This window comes from Pongo pygmaeus, chromosome 13 (assembly GCF_028885625.2).
Source record: "Pongo pygmaeus isolate AG05252 chromosome 13, NHGRI_mPonPyg2-v2.0_pri, whole genome shotgun sequence".
NCBI lineage: Eukaryota > Metazoa > Chordata > Mammalia > Primates > Hominidae > Pongo > Pongo pygmaeus.
Window position 1 is genome coordinate 95,784,971 of NC_072386.2, and position 17,094 is coordinate 95,802,064.

The 17,094-nt window shown below is 38.6% G+C and overlaps 1 protein-coding gene across 2 annotated transcripts in view; it reads left to right on the forward strand.

Moving 5' to 3' along the window:
• The window catches only part of SLC44A1 (solute carrier family 44 member 1), a 199,439-nt gene that overhangs the window by 142,846 nt on the left and 39,499 nt on the right, over positions 1 to 17,094 (forward strand). Inside the window, exon 16 of one of the 2 annotated variants that reach the window (XM_054501834.2) lies at positions 972 to 3,331. The exons of the other annotated variant lie outside the window; for it this stretch is intronic. Coding sequence (XP_054357809.1) covers positions 972 to 995 — 24 coding nt within the window. The 3' untranslated portion in view covers positions 996 to 3,331. Of the gene's footprint in view, positions 1 to 971; positions 3,332 to 17,094 lie in introns of those variants that run through there. 2 annotated transcript variants of the gene reach the window in all.

The window sequence follows — 17,094 nt, forward strand, 5'->3', positions numbered from 1 at the left end:
TCCCAAAATACATCTTCTATGTGCATTGTTCTGGTGCTTTGAACGTTGTAGCATTGGGTCCCTAAGAATTATGTTTTAAATGGTTAAAAAGCTCCCAGAAGACAAGTGTGAAATGCTGCTCACAGAGTAGTTTTATTTTTTCGGCACCTCAGTACTTTCTTTATTTCTCTTCCATAGTATGCATGATTAGAGTTGGCCCCTACTAACACCATTCCTTTGCATGTGTTTCTAAAAAACTATTTGAGAAATTTCTACTGAAAATTTGGGGATTGATAGAATTTAGGATTGCTTATTTGTATTTGTTTAATTCACATATTGTTGCTGTAGATGAAAGTTCTATAAAAGAGCATCATGGCTATTTTGCAATAGCTCTAGAAACATTGCTGCTGTTTGAATTCACTATCTTCCTCCCTCCTCAATGAGATATTTTAATTTGGGCTTCATTTTTAGCCTATAAAATAATGTTCAGTAAAATGAGGTTTTGTATTTTGCTTTTGACAGGAGATCATTGAACTAAACATGAGAACTTCCACTTTTGTTCTTGAACTTTTCCCTGAGAGAGGCTCACTAGTTAAGGAAACTTTAAAGATTTATGAATTTTCTTATGATTCTTTGAAAGTGATTTTGGAAAAATGTACCAAAAGTGATGAAGAGGTTTAGGAAAGAGATTTTCTGACTGTCTGCTTGCTATCATATAGGAAAGAACTTAAAGAGAAAAGGGAGGGAAAATCCTAGACACTGTAGGAACATGGGCTAGAGAAGTATGCTCTGTTATCTCAGAGATGATCCTGGAGAAAGTGTGACTTTCAACATTCATAAGAATTTCAGCTCCAGGAATTCAGGGGAGAAGGATTCTCAGTCCATTTTGCTGTCTTGCTGTTTGTGACCATGTGTATATTTGTAACATCATTCATGATCTCCTTTTAATGGTAATTGTCTAAGATTATACTCTGTATGACTTTGTTTTCTAGGCTTCGGGAGCAAGTTCTGCTTGAACCTAGCCGACGGTTATGGAAACCCATTGACATTCCAAAACAATATATACACATAACTATGTATTTGTGTGTGTGGGTGTGTGTATATATGTATATGTATGTGTGTATATATGTATATGTATATACACACACACACATAAATCAGCCAAAATCTGAGAAAAGGAACAGGGATTTAATACCTTTTTTATGCTTATTTTTGTCAAACATGTACTCCTTTCATACGGGTGGCTTTTACAAGGCAACTTCCGTCATTTAATGTTTTCAACTGTAATTGTCTTAATGGAAATGTTGAAATTCATATCTGATTAACATTTTTAATAACTTAGAGGAGATTTTAACTTTATTTAAAAATAGGTAAAATTATTGTACCTAATTATGTCTAAATTTTATTCAGGGGTAATTTCCCTGACGTGTGTATAAAATCAAGATCTTATTTTACTGATGCATAAGTCCTAGTGGGTCAAGACTAGGCATATGTTTTCAGATAAATAAGGAATTACTCCAATCAGTTTTCCCCAATCAAAGAAGCCATGTCATTTTACTTTTAGAAACATACAAGTGGGCCCAAGGAATTTTCATAATAGTTCATACATTTGTCAGCCAACATTAAAAGGTAACCAACTCCTCAGGTATTTGTAGTTTACCCTAACGCTTCTTTAAAAGAAAGTAGGTAAAAAAAGAAAAGGGTAGATAATCTTTCGTATGCAAACTTTTCCCTTATATTTTGTCTTTCTTTCCTTTTTGACTTTAGTAGCATCCTCCACACATTTGTGTGCCTGATTTGAAAGGAAGCTGGGGCACCCAGCGAATTTAGCCTTTAAGTTTCTGTGTATTGATTTGCAGATTAAGTAATGCTGGGAGGAATAAAGAAGGGACAGAAACATGGAACATAAAGCATTGAAAATTCCGGTGCTTGGGCTTCGGCTTCAGAGTAACTGCAGTGGTTAGGGTTAAACGGCCATTTTATTCAAATGCTTGCTATACAATCTGAAAACACACTGGCAGGTGCTCCTCTCCTTGGCAATTCATTGAGTATCCAGAGTTCTACGATGTTTAACTGAAGAATTGGCTAATGTTTTGATCCTCCAGTGTGACTGTTGTTTTTGTTTGGGTGTGGGTTTGGGGTTTTTTGCTTTTTTATTCCTGAAGCTTACCAGATATGAATGGCTAATATTCCATTGTTCTGCTTATTGTAATGGTGAATGCTTTAAGAAAAAAAAGTGTAATTTGCTAAGAATAATTCATGATCTGTTTATGCGATAACTCCTTTTTGTTACAATTTTTTTAAAAAAAGCTATTTTTGTTAATGTAAAGTAAATATTTCAGAGCAAATTTTTTAAACTTATTGCACTAAATACAGGCTCTGTACAAAAAAAAAAAAGCCTCAGCATTTTATCATTCCATGGAAGGAGAATCTTTTGAAAGAAAGCATTGCCTCCTACCAGAACTAGACAGTGAGTAAGATCGGTATTATGGAAATGCATACAAGTAATGTCACTAGGGCTTAATAAGCAGCTGTTTGCTAATGTGCTTCCTTTCAAAGGGTTGGACCTTTAAATTGCTGCAAAAGGTAAATTGTATTTTTTTTTAAGTATTGGTGTTCTTTACTCTAGCTAGGCTAAAATTTGCTAAATGCCTTGGTTTCTTTTAAAAGTTCATGTAATATTTCTGATTTTTCAGAATATTTGCAATAAGAGTCTGGATTTTAAAAAACACATACATACACACAATTAAGAGCTCATGTCTTAGCAAGATCTGGGAAACCAACATTGCAAGAGTAGCTATTTTGAAAGAATAATTCTCCAGAAGTTAACATCTAACATCTAGTATCACCAAACAGCATCGCTGTTCTCTTTTATTCATTTGAAATGGAATAAATATAATTATGTAACTAACAATTGTCCAAATAGATGAGAGAGCAAATCATGTGAGAAAATTCAGAATACCATCTGTTTCATAGCCACACAGATTTTGGACTTTCACAAACATTGGGAACTAAATTTAGAATTGGCAAAAGTCTAGAAGATGGGTATCAAAACAGAAGACATTCCAGGAGCTAGCAATGTTAAGAGGTGTCCCTCCAAAGTGACCTGATGGAAGTCCTGAACTTGGAAATTAGGTTCTACTCACTTGGACATCCCTGCATCATGGACTGTTGCTGCTCCCTGTTCCATATGCTCGCAATCTCAGCTATTTGGAAGCCACCAGGAATGCTTTCTAATTATCATTTGCAACTAGAACTGTAATCAGAAAGAAATTTTGTATTTTTGTATAACTTGATTGTGTGCCATTTTATATAACAGGTCCTGTTTTACAAATAAATTTTGTTTTACTAACATTGTGTTTAGAAATTATAATCTATGTGTAACCATGTCATTTGAGTTGCAAATTAATTGCCAGGCTGTTTTCCTTAAGTAAATTCATGTGCCATGTAGAAATACACAGATATGCATTACACAGGCACACACAGAAAGATATTTAATATGTGGAATATCACTCTCTCATGAGCTTTATTCCTTGATTAATTTGATAAAGCCTCACAGAGGATTTTAAGCAATATTTAAATGTGTTGAGGTTATGTTTGGATATTCCTGCTGCCTCTTTTCATTCATTTCAAGTCATTCTTCAGCTAGCTATGGGCTGCCTTATTGCTATTCGCTCACTGCTTCCATCTTCTGCCCAAGTGAGAAGAATAGATGAAGAACAGAAATTTCTCTGTGAAATGTGGATACCCGAATAATTTCATAAATCAGTGATTCTGTGTGGTGGTTTTTGTCTTCTTCTGTGGTGAATCTTCAAAACTACATTCAGGACTCATATTTCTCGAGTTTTAGTTGGGGTCCTCTATTGTCAATTGTAGTAGTGACCAGAGTATCATGGTTTCTGCCATCAGATAATTAAGGCCCTGGTGCAAAATTTAGACTTTCTAAGCTCCTGCCTGAAGAATAAGGTCTTCCATAATATGGAAGAGAAAAGTTATATTTCAGTGTAAATCCAAGAGACCCATCTTCTATGAGAGGCTTACCAGTGCATTAGTAATAAAACATCAGCAATTTAGCTAGAGCACTGAGATTGTATAATCCTTGCATGGATGAGCAGAGCTCAAAGCCAGTTGTTCCTTTAAACCATTTAATGCAATGGCTAATGTTTAGGATTAAAGTTTTTATTTTATCCTATAAGATAATTAAGTCCTAAGTCACTACAACTTAAGTAGCTTAACTGTATGTTGGTCCCCAAACTTTTTCCATAATGGTTAAGGAGGAGGCACTTACTGAGTTTATTTTAAAGTTATGCTAGAAATGTTTTTCTTTTGTAGAGATGCTCTCGCTCTCTCTCTCTCTTTTTTTTTTTTTTTTCTTTTTTTCCATGAAGGGCATTAAGCTGCTGATTGTAAGTTGTTTCCAATACCACTGATCTTGGTATCTGTCAAGGGCTTCCTTGCCTTCCCTAGGCAGTTTTAGGATTTCACCCTAGTAGGGGGTATGAGGCACTGACCCCTTTATTCTGGACCCAAACTGCTTTAGAGCAGAGTTAATACCTCTCCCTCCCTCTTCAAAACAGCTACAGGAACTGCAGGCAGCACATATGTGTGAGGCCACATCACTGCCCCTGAGGCTTCAACCATTTCCACCATGCACTATCACTAGCTACTAACAGCCATTTCCACCATGCACTATCACTAGCTACTAACAGCCATTTCCACCATGCACTATCACTAGCTACTAACAGCCATTTCCACCATGCACTATCACTAGCTATTAACAGCCATTTTAAGAGATCTCCTAGCCCGCAAGGTAGAATTCTGGAATCAGTTCCAAAACCAGAACTGCCAGTAATGGTGACTTGAATATTTTATTTGATTTTTGGTCAGTAACCTTGTCATTTAAATCGGACTTTCCAATAGCCTTAACATGGCCTCTGAGAAGTTTCCTCCAGAAAGGTCTTTAAGCTTTCACTTTTCAATAAGTAAGTTCTTTACTGCTTTTCTACTGCTACTTTAAAAAAAAAACAACAACAACAAATAAAACTCTCAGAGTCTGGAGGCTTATCAGTGCACCTGCCACAGTTAATTTCTGTATTCTTTTCATACATTCCATCTGACAAGAGTGCACAATAATGGCTTGCCTAGAATTGGTAAGAAGTGGTCTGTGAATATATATTGAAAAAATGTGGGTTCATAAGTAAAAGCATAACGCAGATATTTGTGTATTCTGTATTCACAGCGTAGGCTGCCTTTTGCTTTAAATGCATATTCATGTATCTTTGTGTACTAAGAATGCATGTTAGCCCTTTTGAAAAGTAGGCACTATTCATACACAGTAGCTTCTTGGAATTAACTCATCTTTGTTAACTTAGTGGCACATAGTCCAAATTTTAAAAAAGCAAGACCCTTGAATATGCCAAGAGAAAATCTAAAGCTAGCAAACTTAAAAAACAAAACAAAAATTACACATGTCGTGTACACTTATGAATTTAGAATAGCACACTTTTTCCATTCAGATTTCATACATTTAAGCCAAATTCTTATACTCCATGTTTTAATTTTAAGAGGATAATTTTAATCCAAGATTTAAATCTTTGAAAATATCTTTCTTATAGAAAACTTTAATGCAGTTTTTAAATTTACTGATTTCTGTGGAAAACCTTTCTTTTCTATAGAAATACTATAGTGCCCTTTCTTCCTCCCCTTCTTGATTTTGTACGTGTAAAGACAAATGATGATTCAGTTTCAATATTGCATGAACAATTGCCACTTTGTAAATTATATGGACAGAATGTGTTCTAAGGAAATTCATTAGTAAATTTGTGAAAAATATGTGAGATTGTTCGAGACCCGTTAGGCTATTCTTCAGTTTTGATGCTCAGTTTTACAACTTAAATGATTTTCTCCAGGACACAGAGCTCAGAATAATAAAACTTTTATTAATGGTCTAGTGAAGATCTAGTTGAACATGGAAACATTGTAATTTACGAATGTCTCAGAAATTTCTCACTTTTATTTGCTAAGACCTGAATTTAATATTTGATACTCAAAAACAAGTAATTTTGAAGGGGCAATGGGTCTCTTTGAGCTTAAGAAAGCTATGGACTCTTTCTTTCAAATGCACATCGCATGTCTGTGAACACTCAAAATGCTCATAGAATTTCAGGGCCCTCAGACTGCCAGCTCCCACCCCTGTACCCCCTCAGGGGCTAATGAACCCAAGTCAAAAGCCTGCTCTAAAGTTGTTCTGATAATGTGTTTTGAAGTGAGGAAGTGATTAGGCCTCCACTAGAGATACTTTTGAGATGATGCTTACCACCTTCTGACCTGGAATCATTTTTATAACTTAAAGACTTTATGTAATTTAGTAGCAGGTTAGGGAATAGAAACCACACTAATCTGAAGGAATAACAAGATAATCAACACTGAATCTTCATGACAGTAAGATTTTCTTTCCTTGGAGGTATGAGGGTGTGTGTGTGTCCTGGGGGTTATTTGGGGGCAAGGTACCAGATTATTTGCAATGAGCCAAAAAAATAAAAATCCAAGAAGAAATAAATAGGGAATCCTTGTAATTAATCCTTCTACCAAAACACTTGATTCTTTTTATTGTAGCTCAGCTATGACATTATGTGGCTTAGTGTTATCAGTATACTACTGTCTTAAAATATATTTGTCAACATGTCCAGTTCCAACAACAGTTGAAGATGATGATAAATTAGCAAACTCAAGGGTAGTCCATAGTTGGCAAAAAAAATAAATTTGGTAGAAAGTTGGAGGAGCAGATGCTGAAGGTAGAAATGCAAAAGGTGTTTTTTCTCCCTGCATAAATCAGGGAGGTGTTTTCTGTTTTAGTGTTTTCCAGTCACCCACTAGAGCAGCTTTGGACTGCTCTGCCAATAGAACTCCGCCCCCAGTCCCTTACCTACTCTATTTTCTTTAGGGAAGCATGTGAATTTCTTCACATCTGCACCTTACTATTAGATAAGGGTGCTGCATCTACATGGAAGGCTCCCTGGGCCCTTGAAAAAGCAGGCAGAAACTCATCAAGGGGTTTGAAGTTCTTGTGAAATTTGATCCCAGTGGCTCATGATTTATAGTCAGGCATCAAACCGTTTCCTAACTTTTCAGGCTGAAGAAAGTGGAAATATCATAACTGGCTGGTGAAGAAAGGAGAAAAGTCAGCTCCCTATCCCGCCCCACACTCCTAGAAAAGTTTGGGGTTTTTTTGTTTGTTTTTGGTGTTTTTTTGTTTGTTTGTGTTTTTTTTGTTTTGTTTTGTTTTGTTTTGTTTTGTTTTGTTTTGATACGGAGTCTCGCTCTATCGCCAGCTTAGAGTGCAGTGGCGCAATCTTAGCTCACTGCAACCTCCACCTCCCAGGTTCAAGTGATTCTCTTGCATCAGCCTCCTGAGTAGCTGGGACCACAGGCATGTGCCACCACACCCAGCTAATTTTTGTATTTTTAGTAGAGGTGGGGTTTCACCACGTTGGCCAGGCTGATCTCGAACTCCTGACCTCAGGTGATCCACCCGCCTCAGCCTCCCAAAGTGCTGGGATTACAGGCATGAGCCACCACGCCCAGCCTAGAAGAGTTTTAATGAACCTTCCACAGTAGTAAATGCAGAGACCAGTAGTGGAAATTCCCATATTGGATAGAAAAGGGCCTAAGTCCAGTGTAAGTATCTAAATTTGATATGTCCTTTTGTCACAGAAGTATAAGACTTAAAGGGAATATTCTGACCTTCGTGTATGAATCTGATCCACCCATCCTGTCAGCTAGGATTATAATTTGAGCGGTCATTTCAGGAGCATGTGTTAAATCATATGAGTGAAAAAAAAGTAGGCATTGGAAAAGAAGACTTGGGAATAATTGGGCAGATAGAATGGGTTCCATGGATCATTCTACTTGCCCCTAGAAAATGTGAGCTCCTTCTTCATTTACCATGTTGATAATCAGGTGGTGACTTTTTTTTTCATAAATTGTATTAGATACTGCACAGGAATGTGACAATAATAGGATAGCTTTGGGGGCTGGTGATTTGAAACAGGGACTATTCAGTAGATATTCCCCATCCTCTAGGTTCCTGTAGTCTGTGCTCAGAGCTTAGTTTTTGGCCCCTATTGTTTTTGCCTATTTTGATTTTCAGAGATGATCACATGGGGACAGTTAACTTTTCTTCTGCTCTGTTGCCTTAGTGCTACTAGACTGTGTTGTGTTGTTGGAGTTTTCTGACTTCTTCCCTATATAAAGGTACTAAAAGCTCCATAATGAAAGAAGTTGTTATACTTTCTCAGAATATTCTGGACCACTGAATGCACTTCTAATAGAGCTTAAATCTAAAGAAGTTAGTTCAGTGGTTATTAACTGATTTTATTACAGGAGGAAAAAAACTTTAACAAAAAGGCAGGGAGAAAAGTGTGAAGGGCATCAAGCAAAATGATCGGGGCTTCAAAAAACAACCAAAGACAAAACCCTATCTTCTGAAGACCAAAGGTCCAACTTTACTTACTGGCTGGCACAGCCTTTCTGAACTCCTTGAGTTTAGAATAGAGCTCCTAGAATAATAAGGCAGCCAAATTTAAAGATTAGTCAATACAGTAGGGACCTGCTATTGATCTCTCAGGCACTGAGTCTTCATATCCAGTGTCAAGCCCAGCCCAGCATATGGGGTGATATGAGCAGAAAACACACATCAGTGTGTCTTGGTTTCTCACAGCTGTGTAGTGTGGCATGAGAAGTATGTTGCCACATATTTCTCAATCTGATGCCTTTTTGTCTTTTTTTTTTTTTTTGCCATCTGCATCCTATTTCGTAGTGCCAAAATGAATTTTTGTATCTCGTCTTGTCTTTGTCCGTTATAAACTGGAGGATCACAGTTAAGCCTTCCATGAATTCATAGTTTGGAATCATTTACCTTACCATTATTTTGGATGTTTTTCTTATTACAGTGTCACTACACTGTATTCATGTGGGGGAACAAACATGTAGGTGCTTGAACATGCCCCACAGACACAGTTGTAGCCCTAGTATTTGTGACAGTCGTTATTGACACAGTGCAGATGGAGCATTATGCTCTCAGAGGACTTTAAAAATATGTATATTAAGCAATTAACTTTCTGGAGTTGGAGTTATCAAATCTTGCTGGGAAATTAACTTCCAAGAGCTCTGAATTGGATGGAATTCCATCTGGCTTCAGAGAACAATCAGCCTATATGAAATGGAGCTTTGAAATGTTTTTCTTGTGCAGAAATATGAACTAGAAAGAAAAGTGCTGATCTAATGCTAAGTTTTCTCTGTGTACTGACTCAGTTGCCAGAATTATAATGAAAACTGTATTTTAGTCTAACAAATGTATAGAATTTTTTATGTAATAAATAAAATTTTATAGGAAAGAATGTTATTGTCTACTGTGTTGTAACACTTCCCCATGCCCATGGTGGTGAATGATAAAATCATGGGCAACATCTTCGTTTCAAATTAGGTCAGTATGCTGCAAGCGTGCCCCAGAATTTCCCAGCTGTTCCTTTCTGTCTCTCACAGCATGTTCTGAGGGCTTCGGAATAGCAACTATAAATGTACTAAAACCAATTTCTGAAGTACAAAGTTCATCCACTGCCCGGCCAGGCTTCGTAGCTGGAGTCTGAGTTGCCATGTGAATGCTAAGATTGCAACTGAACTCAGTCATCAGGCAGAGTAGCAAAGCCTCCACTGGGCCGGGCGCGGCGGCTCATGCCTGTAATCCCAGCACTTTGGGAGGCCGAGGCGGACGGATCACAAGATGAGGAGATCGAGACCATCCTGGCTAACACGGTGAAACCCCGTCTCTACTAAAAATATACAAAAAAATAAGCCGGGCGTGGTGGCGGTCGCCTGTAGTCCCAGCTACTCTGGAGGCTGAGGCAGGAGAATGGCCTGAACCCGGGAGGCGGAGCTTGCAGTGAGCCAAGATCGCGTCACCGCACTCCAGCCTGGGGGTCATAGCGAGACTCCGTCTCAAAAAAAAAAGCCTCCGCTGGACAGTGTCCATCATGGAAAACATTCATTGTGCCTGGTACAGTGCCCTGCACGTGAATTGGAGCCTGGATCTGTAATGAGTTTAGTGCGTTTGTGAAACTGTGTGGTGTGCCATCATTTAGGCAGTAGCTGTGCCCCATTTAAAGTTTAGAAAAATCAAGCTTTTTAAAAACCAATAATTTTAGGTAATGTTAGGGACGAAGGAAGGGATGTTCTTCTTAAGTGGAAGACCTTTTGCAATACCGTAAACCTCTCCTAATTTGTTTTGTTATTTTGGATTTTTCTTGAGCGGCTGCACTGTAAACTGCCTTTTATTAGCAAATGTGAGCTGATGATAGTCCTGGTTGTTTACACCATCCTGCCAAAAAGAGTTGTTACAGAATAATTGTGAGGAGTCTTAAACACTGGAGGAATTTGAGATTCTGTAGAATATTAACCAATCTGGACTGTTCTTTCTTTTTCTGAGTGGTTCTGATGCAGATTTACGTAATTTCTATTATATAGACCACCTAATGATTAAAGAGCCTGTGAAAAGCCTCACATCTGAAAGGTACCTGAAAGTCTTTTCTTTCTGTTTGACTATGGAAAGCGTACTCTGTATTTAACCTCAAATTGAAGGAAATAAAGAAAAATCTAGAGGATTATTTCAGATGGCACAAAACTTACGCACCCTATCTTAATATGTAAGTAGTGATTAAAATTTTAGCTGCTTTAAATAGCTGTACAGCTCAAAACTCTTACAGATGTTGAAGGGTTCAGAAAGAAGCCAGTACCTCGAGAGGCTCTTTGGCCTCATATCTTTGATCAGATGCTGTAGAACTAACCCAGTGGGTTTCTGCCTCTACCAGGGGCGTCCAATCTTTTGGCTTTCCTGGGCCACACTGGAAGCGGAAGAATTGTCTTGGGCCGCACATAAAATACGCTAACACTAACCACAGCTGATAAGCTAAGGAAAAAAAAAAAAATCACACACACAAAAAATCTTTTTAAAAAGTTTACGAATTTGTGTCAGGCTGCGTTCAAAGCCGTCCTGGGCTGCATGTGTCTCGCGGGCCGTGGGTTGGACAAGCTCTACACATTGTTTTTTCACTTGTGGCAAGTAGTAGTGAAAATAAGAAATGCTTTATGCTTTTAATTTGATGTGCTTCATTTACTGTCCCAATTCCAAGAAAAATAATTTTAGCAGATTCACCTAGGTTAAATTTAGGATTCCAGAAAAAGTAAAGCTAAGCTATTAGACCATTTCATGGGCTTATCAGCAATTTCAATAGAAATCTTAAAGCGCTGTAGGTACTTACAAGCTCCCTGGCCAAGACTGTCAGACTAGAGAGGCAACAGTAAGGAACGGCCTTCAAGGCAAAACAAAGCGGCTTTCAGTCAGTCTCAGGTTGCATCCTGTAACCTCACACTGGGAGACAGGCTATTAGGTATTTAAGGTTGGTCTGCTCACTCCATCTTCCAGAAAGGATTCTCACAGCTTACAACAAAATAAAACAATTTTAACACACACACACACAAGTTGTGTAATAAGCAAATGGAAAAAAATTGAGAAAAGGAGATTAGCTATGTAAGAATCCCAGGCTAGGCATATGACTAAATTCCAAGCTTCCTGTCAGTCCTGTCAAAGAGGAAATCAAGAAAGGTACATATTTAATGTTAAATTTTAAAAAGCATAAATAAAAGTTCAATAGGAAGGACTGGGCAGGCATTCACAATGATGTAAATAATATTTAATACATTGGATTAATGTTTATAATATAGTTAGTGAAGAAAGCAGGGGCTCAAGCAATGCATGATCTCATTTATATGAAATAAATTTTCTTACACATCTTAAAGTATAGTAGGTGCTCTCTCAGTCCTGTAGGCACTGGTAGTTAACTGGTTAATTGAAAAATTGGGTTAAGGAGGAGAATCATTAAAAATGAAAATTTTTGGCCAGGTGCAGTGGCTCATGCCTGTAATCCCAGCATTTTGGGTGGCCGACATGGGTGGATCACCTGAGGTAAGGTGTTTGAGACCAGCCTGACCAACATGGAGAAACCCCGTCTCTACCAAAAATACAGAATTATCCGGGCACAGTGTCACCTGCCTGTAATCCCAGCTACTCGAGGCTGAGGCAGAAGAACTGCTTGAACCCGGGAGGCATACGTTGCGGTGAGCCGAGATCGTGCCATTGCACTCCAGCCTGGGCAGCAAGAGTGAAACTCCGCCTCAAAAGAAAAAGAAGGCTGGGCGCGGTGGCTCACGCCTGTAATCCCACCACTTTGGGAGGCTGAGGCGGATGGATCACCAGATCAAAAGATCAAGACCATCCTGGCCAACATGGTGAAACCCCGTCTCAACTAAAAATACAAAAATTAGCTGAGTGTGGTGGTGCATGCCTGTAGTCCCAGCTACTCGGGAGGCTGAGGCAGGAGAATTGCTTGAACCAGGGAGGTGGAGGTTGCAGTGAGCCGAGATTGTGCCACTGCACTCCAGCCTGGCGACAGAGCGAGATGCCATCTCAGAAAAAAAGAAAAAGAAAAAGAAAATTGTTTTAAACTACAATATGTCAATGTTTATTGGCCAGTTGTTGACATAGGTGTATTCTGACTCCTGACTCTTCTGAAGTTGTCTACTGTCTTTGGCATTAAAGACACCAATAATGTAACCTCCCGGAAGTGCAATAATATGAAATATTGATTTATTAAAATGGATTAAAAAGTTTAGAAATGCTTACAAAGCCCACTGAATATAGGTTCCCAGGTTTTTATAGTTTTTATAATTTCTTTGCAATGTTTGTATTTCTCACCTACACTTAACTTGAGAGTAGTAGTTTTAGCATTTACCTTTATTGAACATTTGCAAGGTATTCAACTTTTCAAAGGGTTAATTTTTATAGAAACTACTCTTTTCATATTCATTGTTTTTATCAATATACATAATATTTAAATAATCCTGGCAGTAGTGTAACCACTACACCTGGCATAACATGTTGAAATATACACACCTGACCCTTGTTAGCACAACCTCCTGATGCTGAGAATGAGAACACGGAACACAGGCCTCTCAGTGGAAGCCCCTCTCCAGGAATATTCAGCATATGACAGTCATCAGCCAGTACATTCTACAGAAGCTTGGAAAAGATCAGTTTATTTGGCAAAATGGTTAAGTGAAAGCCAGCTATGAAAGCCATCTAGTTACATAAAAATGATGATTATGGTTATCTCTGTTTTGTGGGACTATGAGTAATTTCAGCTTTTCCTTTGCTTATTTGTATATTTAAAATATTCCTCTATAGTTTTTAACAGGAAAAAATTACATTAAACACAAATAGCTGGGTAAGATAATAAAATGATAGTAACTAAACCAGTGTGATAATAGGCCAATGGAATAGAAGAGAAAGTTTCGAAAACAAATCGTATTATTTATAAGGGATTATACCTAAAATAGAATATACCTAAAATGAATAAGGAAGGAAAGAGTCCATTTAATAAATTGTAATTTAGGACAATGGGCTTTCAATTTGAAAACAAATCTAAGTCAAATCTAAATGGATTTAGGATTTTATTATTATTATTATTAGACCAGGGAAAGGTCAGGAGAAGGAGTGGAGAGGATCTGATAAAATTAGAAAGATTAGAAGAAATAATAGAAATGATAGACTTGAAATAATAGGATGATGGAAATGATAGGTGGGGATTAGGAAGATGCACATCTCACATTTGGTGGAAATTGTGATGCATGAGGCCCATTTCAGATGCATTTCCTAAGCATGCTCACAGCAGTATGCTAAATGAAAGCAGAATGCTTTCATTCAACAAGCATTTCCCGAGACCTCTTCTGGTCAGCCAGAGTTATATTCTGGGAGCTCAGTTCTAAATACTCCTTGATCTTAAGTAGCTCACAGCCTAATGAGGGACACAGAGAGCAATAATAGTAGAGAGTGCTTTGGAGCACACAGGAAGGTGTTGAGGTCATTAGGAGAAGCTGTCTCAGCTGAGTCTTGAAGGGTAAGCAGGGATTAGCCAGATGATGAAGGGGTGGGAGGGTGATTCTACCCAGAATAGAAGCGCTTTGGCACTCATGTAGCAACATGAGGAACACAAGTCATTCAGGATGTCCAGAGCAAAGAAGATGTGGGTTTGCACCAAGAGGTGACCCTGGAGAGGATACAGGAGTCTTACATGTGTGTTCAGATCTAAAGTGTGAGTTATGGGGAGCCTGTGACAGGTTCTAAGCAGAGGAGCAATCTAGCCATATGGAGACTGCATTGAGGGTGGAAATCTAGAAGAGAAAGACTTGGGAGGAAGGAAGCCTGAGCCGGGGCCTAAGAGGAAGACTGGAAAAGAGGAGGATTCCAGCGGGAAATCCAACAGGCTTGGTGACTAATGAAATTGGAGGGAAAGGGAAAATAAATCATGAAGGCCTATTCTCAGGATGATGTGTGCCATCTCTTCATTTAGAGACAGGGGCTTTTGCCAGATGGTCAAATTCATCTAAGCTCTGATTCTCTACTTCATTGAATATTGGAAATATTTACCTTTTCTGCTCCATGCTAACTGTTGTAAAATCTCCGTAGTGATAAGGAGTCCATTAAAGAACAGTTAGAGATCCTGAAAATATTTATCTGTGCCAGCAAAAAATGTTTTCCACTCCGTGATAATGATTTCTGGTTTTCAGCTTCCCACATAACAATGGCGTGTGTCGCTTAGGTAGTTGCAGGCAAACTTTCTCTCAATGACTCCAACTCTACTCTTCTACATTGTCACGCTAACCATTGGTGTGCTTCTATGCTAACAAGAAATAACATGCAATATGTTTTTAGCGTATGTTTGTATATTTATGCTGCTTTTGTTTTCCAAAAAGGCATATATAAAAAAAGATTTTTTTTAACCCCAGGCTGGAGTGCAGTGATCCCATCATAGCTCACTGCAGCCTCAAACTCCATAGCTCAAGCGATCCTCCCACCTCAGCCTCTAGAATAGCTGAGACTACAGGCATGCACCTTCACACCCAGCTTTTTTTTTTTTTTTTTTTGGAGAGGCAGGGTCTCGTTTTGTTGCCCAGGTTGGTGTCCCAACTCCTGGATTCAAGCAATCTTCCCAACTCAGACTCCCAAAGTGCTGAGATTACAGGTGTGAGCCACCATGCCCAGCCCAAAAAGATTACTAAACTAAAAATATAAAAGCAAAGACATAAACAGGAAGAAACAAATATGCTAGATTCTAGGACTAATATGGTCACAGTGCATTGAAGCCTTAAATTCTTTCAGCTTTCTTAGCAACCTGATAGGAAAGGAAAACACAAAGATCTATAGAATTTTATTCTCTGGTAGAAGAAGGTTTATGCATTCTTCAATTTACTGTGGAAGCAAAAATAACCCACGTATGGCTCTTAAATTGGGATTTGGGGATGCTAAGCTGGGGAAGTCCCAGCATGTAATTTCCTGATGCTTTAATTGAAGTTGTTACCTCATACCTTATTTAGATCTGTTTCTACTATGAGTTACACGACATGGTTCTTGAGTGTAAATAAAACAGAAAGATAGGTCTTCATTTATTTCAGATACATTCACTGAGTTCTATATTAGCTAAGAATACCAGAATAAGAGACCCAGCCTCTGCCCTCTGAAAACTCACACCCTATTTAGGAAGCAAAGGAGTAAGCAGATGATTGTAATCTAGTGTGCCAGCCACTCTAACAGAGTTAACTCAGGAGTAGCAGGGAGACCCACCTGAAGGTGGGAGGGGCAGGGAGATGGGGCTGTAATAAGTAAATAAGCCTTTGGGGAAAGGGAAGTAGAGAGTGTTCCAAGGAGGAATAGCGTGTGTGAAGAAATGATGATGTATCTGTGAATCTGTACTGAAGTGTAGGTGTGGGGACATGAAATTGGAGCGATCAGTAGGGATCAGATCTCGAGGGTCTTGCAGGCCACCCTAAGGGTCTTGATTTTATGCTGCAGAAAATGAGGACTCGCTGAAAGATTTTAACCAAAGGAATGTTTGGAGATATTTGCCTTTAGGGGGAAAAAATTACCCTGACAACAGTGGGGAGTATGGCATGGAATGAGCTGCTTCTGGGCCAGGAAAACAAAGTGAAGAGACCATTGTAATATACCACGTGATTCAGAATGAGAATTCCAACTAGGGCACTAGCAATAAGAATGGAGAGAAAAGGCAGGAGAATCGCTTGAACCTGGGAGGCGGAGGTTGCAGTGAGCTAAGATTGCGCCACTGCACTCCAGCCTGGGTGACAGAGCAGGACTCATCCCAAAAAAAAAAAAAAAAGAATGGAGAGAAAGGGATATATTTAAAAGCTAATGGAGGGATAGAATCATCAGAAATGGATGATGGGTTAGTGTAAGGGGCCAAGTGAAAGAAAGACAGGAGTGAAGCGTGATCTCCAGGTCCTGGTTTGCATGCAATGCTGCATTGGAAAATAATTTACTTTTCACCTGGAAAGAACCACGTTAAGATGAAGCCGTATTTACTTTAATAAAGACACAATAAAATAACAGAAAAAGCACTGACATAGGATTTGGAGTATTTGGATTTATCGCCAGTGCCTCCAGTCCGATCATGGGTTGTTTGTCCTCTCTGCTTGTTTTCTTGACTATAAAATGGAATATGCTCAGCCTGTGCTGTAGGACTACAATGATAAATAAATGAACTTAGGGGATAGGAATATGCTTTGAAAGCAGTTAAACACAACAGAGTTGTTATCTCCTTATTTTCTGATGCCTAAAGGAGATAGCATCATATAAGGAAGAGAACAAAGGTTTGGGATTATGGATATAGATTTGAGTCTGTCTCTGCCGCTTGTTGTAGAAGCTGGGTAACCTGCGAAAGCCACAAAACCTTTTTGAGGCTCAGAATCTTCCTTTGTAAAATGGGAATAGTCATGTTTTATAGGGATTGTGTAAGACAATGATAATTTGTTCATTTCACTCATACATTACCTAACATATTTAATGAGTACCTACTATGTGTTAGAAGCCAAGAATATAAAAGTGAACAGAACAAGCTGGAGTCTCCTCTAGTTTTATGTATAAAAGCTAATGGTGGCCAGGCGCGGTGGCTCACATCTGTAATCCTAGGACTTTGGGAGGCCAAGGCG